The sequence below is a fragment of the Balaenoptera borealis genome (assembly GCF_965194805.1).
Source record: "Balaenoptera borealis genome assembly, chromosome: 5".
In the NCBI taxonomy this organism is placed as follows: domain Eukaryota; kingdom Metazoa; phylum Chordata; class Mammalia; order Artiodactyla; family Balaenopteridae; genus Balaenoptera; species Balaenoptera borealis.
This window is the reverse complement of record NC_138862.1, coordinates 1,761,524-1,770,867: the sequence shown is the minus strand read 5'-3', so window position 1 is coordinate 1,770,867 and position 9,344 is coordinate 1,761,524. Positions and strand designations below refer to the sequence as shown.

Sequence of the window (9,344 nt, the reverse complement as noted above, 5' to 3'; positions counted from 1 at the left end):
CTCACAATCACATCAGAGATCTTCAATAGTAAGAAGTATGCTGGAAACCCCTGGGCAAAAGGCAGGATGAAGGCTGCTGGAGGGCGGGCCAAGCCCCTGGCCCGGACACGGCGCAGAGGGCGTTGGGGGAGAGGAGGCCGAGGGACATAAGCAGGCTCACGTCAGCAGCCGTGACGAGACTGGAGACTCGAGAGCAGGACAGAAGCGCCACCTCCGCGCCTCCTGGTCTCTCCTCGCCCGACGGCCGTCTCTGCCAACACTCACAGGTCAAGGAAAGGCCGAGCGTCAGGGGAGGCTGGTGAAAACGTCTGCAGACCCCAACAGGGACACCTGGGAGTTCCAGGGGAGACCAGCGGGCGGAACGAACAGGAAAGAGCAAAACTTTCCGAAGCTCACGTGTCTTGGGAAGGAGGTGGTAGTGGGAGTCCTGGCGGCTGTGCCACCTGTCGGGGGGCACCCCCGCCACCCGCCGGCCATGGGGTTCCCATACGATTATATTAAAACACGGCAGAGAAAACACTGCTCGGGACAGGGGGAAAATATAGCTTTATTTTACCATAGGAATTAATAAACTCTGTCACAGAATAATGACACCATGGGACTCCTTCTCTTTTGTTTCTTTTAATAAATACAAATGAATAAAAATACTTTCTTTTGCAAAGAGACTGCCTCTTCCTTCTCCAGATTTCCTGAGCCCCCGTGGCCACAGGCCCACACTCCACCACACCCACCTTCTCCTCTCTCTGGAGAGGGCTACGTCCCATCCAACACGCCCGCAGATACTATGTAGGTACACTACCTCTCCTTTCCCCGTCCCCTTCCGAATGCAAGTCCTCGTACTGCATTTCAACTTGTAAATGATTCCCTTCTGAGAAGGAGAGTCTGGTTTCCACAGAAGCCCTTTAGCCAGTACCACGTAACACCAAGAAATGAGCGAGGTTTCAGTAAAAGGCTCCTGCCCGCGGGCACATTATGAAAGGGAAAGGATAATGTAAAGTAAAATGTACGTCTTGTAGACTGTCCCTTATTTCAAAAATAGAAACTCCTATTTAAATTTAACCTGTTTGAAACAGGCCAAATATTTGACTGCACGCAACAGATCTGTTATTGCTTGAAACGGAGCCCCGGCCCCGCGGCTGAGCTACCCACGCCGGAGGAATCCAGACCACCTCAAAACCACGAGCTGCAGCTGAGCGCCCCCCACCGGCCCGGGGACCCCGGGAACGCCGTGTGCCACGCTCCCACGAGCGTCGGTCAGGTCTGGGATGCAGCACACCTCCGTGCCCTGCGCTAACGGCAGCGGCCCTTCCCAAGTGGCGAGAACGGTTTTGTCCCAACAGTTAAAGTTCCTGCTGCAGCCACCATGTACAAACGCTTAGAACTTTCCAGTTTTCAGATTGGAATAGAAAAGCTCCGACACACCCAGAAGACACTCTGACTAAAATCTCGGTCTCATGTGCCCCTGCTCTGGTAAATGCATTAGGAACTGAGACACGAGCGTAAAGTGTGATCAACACCAGCAGGGAAAACGCCGGTCTTCATGGCCAGCAGGAAACTTCTTTTCTATGTGCCCCATTTTTCATTAGTCCACATTTTAAAAAAGTATTTATTTCCTGAAAGTATTTCTAAATGTGATTATTTGTAACATACAACAAATGAAAAATGTGACTAGATTGCAAGAAAAAAATCTGCTTGTAAAACAAAGTACTGAAACAAAGTCATGTCCTCCTCACGGGGGACACGGGAGCCCGGAGGGGCCCCCAGGGACAGCCGGCCGCCGCTCCCCTCCTGGGCTGCAAGGCCCCGCGTCTTCGGAAGGAGCGGCACTGGTTCTAGTCTCTGGGGGCCGGCGCGTACGCCCCGCCCGGCTCCGCACTAAGTGCTGGGTCCGCAGGCACGTCCGCTGGAGAGGTAGTGGTGACAGCTCCCATCATCCCCCTGGGCCACCTCGGCAAGAACGAGGGGTGGGTCCCTCAACTGCACCCAGCTGTCATCGTCCTACAGAAACTATCACTGCAGAAGAGAAGGCTGTTTGGGGTGGGAAAGGTAGAAAAGAAATAGATGCTGTGGTTCTGCAAGCTTGCCTTTTTTGGTACCAGCACAGAGTGTCACTGTCACTAAGTGTTTTGGAGGAGAAACTCCAAAATCTGCTCGGTGGTGTGCCTGCACACACGCGCGGGCACACGGCTGTGCACACACATGGGCAAGGCTCAGAGCCCCAGCGACTTCTGCACGATCTGCTTGGCGATCTTGTAAAACTGTTCCCGGTCATCCCGCCACATTTTGGAGGCATCCACGTTGGCCCCGCTTTCATCGTTGGGCTCTGAAAGAGAAGGAGAACCTCCACGTGAAAGGGGCTCAAGAAAGAAGGACCTGGCAAGACCTCCCACCCCCTGGAAGGACACCACTGATCTTCCCAGAGAGGTAACCGGAGACAAACCGGAAGCACCGAGGGATGTGGAACTCCGGGCAAGGACATCAGTTCTGTGGAGACAAGAGCCTTCTCCTGAGGGGCGGGGCTGAGCAGCGAGAGGGCAGCGGACAGACCCACCCTCAGGGCTCCTCCACCCGCGCCTCCCAAGGGCCCACACCAGCCAACTCGGCCTCACTCAGGAGGCACCAGCCGAGCAGATCAAGCGGCCGCTGTGGGCCTCCCCCTCGGGCCTCCCGCTTGGCCACCAGCTCCCTCCGTTTGACGCTCCTCCGTTTCACGGGTGCTCTCTTCCCCCGGGGCCGCCGGGCCGTTCCTCTCTCGGCTCCCTCCCCCCACGCGCTGTCCCTCACCTCCACGGCCAGTCCTCGGAGAGCCCCCGTCAAGGCAGCCACTCACACAACACCCCGAACTCTCGTCTCCCCCGAATCCTGCTCCCTCTGGAGTCCTGTCCCCACAGTCAGCACCCCTCCACCCCGCAGTGAGGGCAGGAGCAGGAGCGCCCCCAGGATGCTGAACCCTAGAGCCGGAGTCTCCAAGGTCCCCCTCCCCAACCTCCCCCATCCTCTTGGCCTGGGACCCACCCCGCCTGTTTCTAGCATGTGGGCTGCAAGGGCGATCCGTGGTCTAACAGCCCCACGAGCGAGTGTCAGCTCCGGGCACGTGCAGGTCCACAGGCCGCCCCGCCCCCAGCCATACCAGTCCTGGCGACGCCCCCAGAGGGTCCGCGCCCTCCACCAACCTTGTTAACTCCCACATATTCTACACTCACCTCGGGAAGTGGTCCCTGTACCCTGATCTCAGGATTTATCACAGTGTCCTGCAATAGTCGGTGGCTGTGAAAGTTCCCTGAGAATGTGGGGCCTTAAGGTTGGGGTCAGTGTCACCTGAGCTTTACACCTCAGGACACGGCGTCTGCAATATAGCACCCACTGAATGAATGAAATGCCCACGGATACTCATGGCCAACAATGTGATACGCACGAGACCATCTTTACATCCGTAATTATAAAAAGCAGCTTACGCTTGGAGAAGTGTGTATGAATAACATTACATGAAAAAGCAGAAAAGAAAACAGTATATACCGACTCCTCACGGCGGACAGGGAGCTGTAAGACAAGGGTTAACGAGGAAAGAGAAGCAGCACCGAGCGTCGGGTCGGGTCTCCCCTCTGGACGCGAAGCTGCGGCGTGTCAGGAGCCGGCGGGGCGGGCGTTACCTGCCAGCATGCTCACCACCGACAGCAGGATCTTCTCCACGCTCTGCACGGGGCTCCACCGCTCGGCGCTGCTCTCGTAGCCCATGGGGTCGTCGCCGGGAGCGTGCAGGATGGAGATGCAGACTCTGCCGTCGGGGTAGACTGCGGGGTCAGAGCACACCCGGTGAGCGGGGGGACGGGCCCGTGACAGGGTGCTCGGTCAGGCCCGCAGAGAGAAGGCAGCAAGCGCCGCAGACACCGAAACGGAGCTGTCTGCACGCGGCACAACCTGCGGCCCCAGCGCCACGCTCACGGCCATGCTCGCGTCCGCGCGCTCCCCGCGGGCCCGGCCGGGCTCCCAGGGCACCGCCCACGCACGGACAGGGTGCTGGGCCGGTCTGAACAGTTCTAGTATCAAGGGGTGACTCCACCTTCATATGGATTTTAAAAGCATTATATCCAAAGGGGATAAATGAAAAGCTACCTGGCAGCCAGATATTCCACCAAAATATCTCATGTAATTAGGACTCTTCACAACACTTTTCATAAAAAGTTTCTTAGATATCCCTCGGTCTGCCATTAAATCCCTGAAACGGACTGTGTAAAATATACGTTGCCATAGCTGGGAAAAACGCTACAGGAATTACGTAAATATCCAGAGAAAGACAGATACCAAGATTTCTCTTGGTAACTTACAGTAACAGAAAAACGACCACCTGTCTTCTCTGGAAATCAGCTGTGCCTGAATCTAAATGCATCTCCCATCAACAGCATCCCTAACAAGACCCTCAAGATCTGATTCAAGAAAAATAAATTTTCAATTCAAAGTCTGGGGTTGGTCCTGTCAAAAAGGTCAAAAGCATCTGTTATCTTTCTTTTACACATACTTGGGGAAATTCTCAGATGATTCAGTATATGCTCAGATATCCAGGAATCACTTGTAAAACTGTAAGGCTATTAAGTTATAATAATAAGAATACGAGACAATTTTAAATAAATTTAATTCACCCTCACTCATGAGCTCAGCATTTCGTGACCATTTAGAAATGTGAGTCGTTATAAACAGCCTTTCTTTTACACCTGGTCCCTCGTTTTCCCCATGCATCCCTTGTTCTAGTGGTTTCTGCGCTTTGAAACTGTACCGCAAACTCTCACCGAAGGGTTAGGAAACCACGCGCGATCTGTCTCAGACACCAGGATGTCCGTCTGAAGTCCACACACACGGGACCTGGCGCCCAGAATGCTCTGAACAGTTCTCTCTGCCACGGACAGAGAGGAGGTGTTGCACAGTTCTCAACTTCAGTGTCACTTCCTCAAGGTGACAGCACCATGCGATGACACCGCTGACCCCAGAAACATCAAAAAGCAGCTGTGTCCCTGCCACCCCCCCACCACACCACAGCAGCGTCACTTCCTAACCCTCCCGAGTCCCCGCCCAGCCGCAGCGCTTCAGCGCCAACAACTCCCGCTGGTGCCAGGCTGGCGGTCTCCCCTCCAGGCCACAGCAGCGGCCCAGCACGCGCTCCGCTCCACCTCCGGCCTGCACCACAGTCACCCTTCAAAGGCCATGCTGGTCACGCCGCCCCTCACGCTCACTCCCAGCCCCTCAGCGGGTCTCCACTGCTCCTCGGATAAACATCAAAGTCCTTAATGCTGACCGAAAGGCCTGAACCGGTTTGGCCCCTCCCCCCTCCCTCCCCACACTGGGCCTCTGCACCTGCTAGACCCCCTCCCCGCCCCAAACAGACCCCTGGGCAACTCCTACAGCTCCTCCTGCAGGTGGTGGGTTCAACCACCACCCCTGCAGGTGCCTCCCTGGCCTCCCATGTGGTTTCACATCTCCCTGTATGATTCCTTCATCAGCGTCCATCGCTGCCCTCAGACTGGGAGCTCCTGACTGTCCAGCCCCCCACCTCTGACGGTCTGCTCACCACCCCATCCCAGCAACTCCCAGTGAATCTGCTGGATTATTTTTTTAAGTATTTATGGACCGACCAATTTTTATGACATTGGTAGACCTACTGAATAGCTCTTCTCAAAAATAATTTTTACAAAATAAGAGTAACACATACCCACCTACAGTAACGCCAAATTTAAAAACTGTTTGCATTGATTACCTGAACATCAAAAATAATATTATCAGGCTATTCTTAGTACACACATAATTCAATCAGTTTACTGGCCATATCTGTCTTTAAACCACATCACAGATATCGTTCTAAAGAATGTATTTATCCTCAATATAATCTTATTATTTATTTATTTATTTTTGGCTGCATTGGGTCTCCGTTGCTGCGCGCGGGCTTTCTCTAGTTGCGGCGAGCGGGGTGGGGGGGCTACTCTTCGTTGCGGTGAGTGGGATTCTCATTGCGGTGGCTTCTCTTGTCGCGGAGCACGGGCTCCAGGCGCTCGAGCTTCAGTAGTTGTGGCACGTGGGCTCAGTAGTTGTGGCACACGGGCTTAGTTGCTCCGCGGCATGTGGGATCTCCCTGGACCAGGGCTCGAAGCCGTGTCCCCTGCATTGGCAGGCGGATTCCTAACCACTGCACCACCAGGGAGGCCCTTATCATTTATTTTTTAATTACCCACAATCCTCTTCATAGTTGCATTTTATGATTAATCACCTTGAACTTGTTGACTTCCTCAATCAACTCTTCTGACCATAATGAATTTTTAAACTTTGTATTATGGAAAATTCCAAACACAGAGCAAAACAGCAGTATACCATGAATGCCCACATGCGCACAATCTCTAGGCCTCTCCTGGAACCATCGAAACTACTTCAAAAGCACTTACTGTTGGGATGAAACATCTCACAGGTAAATCTCATCTTTGGAGGACTTAACGGGTAATCAAGTGGGAAACTCAGGATGGCAGGAAAAACCCCAAACTCAAAACAGGTGTCTTCTGGGCCCCTAAAAGATACAAAATACAGAGACAGAACTTCAAGGTAGATTTTTTTCATTGTCTACCACACTTTAGAAACGAGTTAAGGAAATATCTATTGCTTTACAAATGCACATGAAAAGATTATCTAAATATTATAATAACGATGAATTGGTATTTTTTTATGGTTGGAAAGTAACGTGTCATTGTTCTGTTCCAATCAGGTTTAAATCACAAAGACCGGATCACAGGCACAGTTTTCACATTAACAAGGTTGAGAGTGGGGCAGCAACACCTGCTGAAAATGACGGGATCAGAGAAAAGAACTGCAGCCGACACTGCAAGATCGCAGGGATTCTGTTTTTCTATGTGGTACGATTACATTTTAGGATAAAGATAAAAATCATGGTACATGTTAGAGCAGGATTCTATTGTACTAAATGAATGAGGGGTTAAGAGTTGTTACTTCAAAGGCTATTTTTAATCTTTAAATGCGCCTGAGAAGTGGTTTGGTAACTTTCGAGAAACAGGTACAGAGCACACACAGATCACCATGATGCTCGCGCGCATGTGCGTCAGCCGCAAGCCCTGACCTGCAGGCCTGGGCTCGTGCCACATCCTGGGACGACGCAGTCACCTGAGTCCTCACCGTCACCAGGCACGTGCCTGCCTGCCTAAGTTCACGTCCTCCTCACGTGGAAAAATGGCAGAAACGGGCCAAACCACTTCCAAAGTCCTGTCAAATTTTAAAGCTCTATATGTGTAAATGAACACTATCTTGACCAACAGACAAGACGCGAAGGCCAGCCGGAGAGGGCGGGGGACAGCAGCCCAGCTCGCACCGTAACAGACAGAGGGACGCCTCCTCCCCTCACAAACGTCCTTTATACAACATGCACGACAGCAGTTTAAAATCTAAGACCACCCTTCCTCTGTACATTTTTATCAGGAGGCAGAGCTGCTGAATGACAGCTACACACAGCGACACCAGACAAGCACTCTGGGAAGACGGGTCAGTTCAACAACGAAGAAGAATCCCGTTCTCTTTCTGGGCGTGGAGAGGGCAAGGCCCCAAGCGTGTAACACACGAGCCCCGAACCAGCACAGGGGCCGAGACCCCGCGCTACAGCAGCAGTTCAAGTAGACAAAAAATTCTCAAAGAAAGTGTGCAGGCAGCTTCACTTCCACCCGGTGACAACGCCCAGGGATTTCGACGGCACCAGTGCAGTGGAGGCCAGGACTGCATCATGGGGTGCGGAGCGGGGCGGCAAAATGGCCAAAACAAGAACAAGGCAGCAAGTGTTTGGTGGAGCCACATTTTTTTCAACTGAAGACACACATCTGGATTCTGAAAACTGTGTCCTTGCTACTTTTGGGGAAACCAAGAGTGGAAAGCTACTCTGTCGTGGAGGGATGAGCGTCCCCGGACAGCGGCACCCAGAGCCCCGGCAGGAAGCAGGGACAGGACGGCCGCACGGAGAGGCGAGCTCGGGGGCCGGAGCTCCCCGACAGCCGCCCTCCAAGCCCTCCGCCCTGAAGGGTGTCAGCGCCGACGGCAGGGGAGAGCCTGCGCCCCCCGCCCCTCTTCCAGCCTATAACTCACAGTAGAGGATAAACACCACAGCGCTGGCCCTCACACAGCCTCCCGAGGGAAGGTGCCAGGAAGCAGTGCTGTCACCTCAGCGAGGGTCACCTGACTCAGGCCAGGTTCCCGGGTCGGGTGGCTCAGTAGGGAGCAGAGGGCAGCTCAGGCTGCTGACCCAGGAGCCTGCGAATCAGGGCTGCGGCCACACCACGAATGCTCGCAGCGCCTCGGTATTCCTGGCACCTCCAAGTTAGAACGGAAAAGAATGTCTGGGTAGTTAAGTGTTTTTGGACTGAGCCAAATGGTATTTTCTCAAGACTTTGATATTGCTCAGGTCTTTGTTTCTCATAATAGAGCTTTCTTTAAAATAAAAAAAACAACAAAACCCACTAGGTCGTCCATAGCTTCAGAAGCAAGATCAAACATTTCCTGAAGTGCTCCCACATCTGAAACATCAAAGCCATTTTCAAATGCTCTGGTTTGCTACTGGTTTGAAACAGGGGTTTCTTCCTCCTCCAGAATGCCCAGTGCCTTGGCCCAGCATACAGGTGCGCCCACGTGCACGGGGGCCTGCCCGCTGACTTCATGGAAAACGCTATCAAGTAAATTCCTGGACCAAGATGGGCGATATAATTAGCGTTATCTTTGGACACGCTTTCCTGTCATACTCAGGACAGCCTCACTCCTCTTTCACCAAAGAAGGCCTCACCTCGAAATCAAATTTATCTGAGGCAAATACAAACTCTTCAAAGCCTGCAAGTTATTTTCTATCTTAATTGATTAAAATAACGGCCTAAATTATTTCAGAGCTCTGAGGCAAGTGTCTTATTTATTTTCTGAGACTAGTATTAAGAGTAAAGCAGAACGCCCTTGCTCCCCTCTGTAAAGGCAACAGTGCACTCTGACTTCCCGGCTTCAGGGGAGCGAGAGGCCAGGGAGCCAGCACCGGGGGAGTAGCACCCACGCTCTAAGCCCGACCAGGGCCCAGCAACGCTCACTCCTCCCAAAGGGCAGCGCTGGCTCAACACCCGCAGCCACGCGCCGTCACTGGTGGTCGGTCACTTGCAGAGCCAGTAAAAACTGGAGACATGCTTGGTTAGTCTTTCAACGTTAAACTCGAGTGAGGCACCGTGCTTTGCCTTTCATCTCTAAACCTGTACGGCGAGAACAAAAGCAGCCCACGGCCTGCATACTGAAGGCGGCAGGGAGGCCAGAGCGCTCCACCGTGGAAGCTGGGTGTGTCC

At 53.1% G+C, this 9,344-nt stretch overlaps 1 protein-coding gene across 3 annotated transcripts in view; it reads right to left on the bottom strand.

The window, feature by feature from the left end:
- Positions 1-529: 529 nt before the first annotated feature.
- UBE2G2 (ubiquitin conjugating enzyme E2 G2) overlaps positions 530-9,344 on the bottom strand; it is a 29,378-nt gene continuing 20,563 nt past the window's right edge. For 2 of the 3 annotated variants that reach the window (XM_082392478.1, XM_082392480.1), the window contains 3 exons: positions 6,426-6,544; positions 3,667-3,791; positions 530-2,323 (listed from right to left, as the gene is read on the bottom strand). In XM_082392478.1, the coding sequence (XP_082248604.1) occupies positions 1,991-2,323; positions 3,667-3,791; positions 6,426-6,544 (577 nt within the window). In that variant the 3' untranslated portion in view covers positions 530-1,990. Of the gene's footprint in view, positions 2,324-3,650; positions 3,792-6,425; positions 6,545-9,344 lie in introns of all 3 variants that reach the window. The other variant, XM_082392479.1, reaches the window with a different exon arrangement.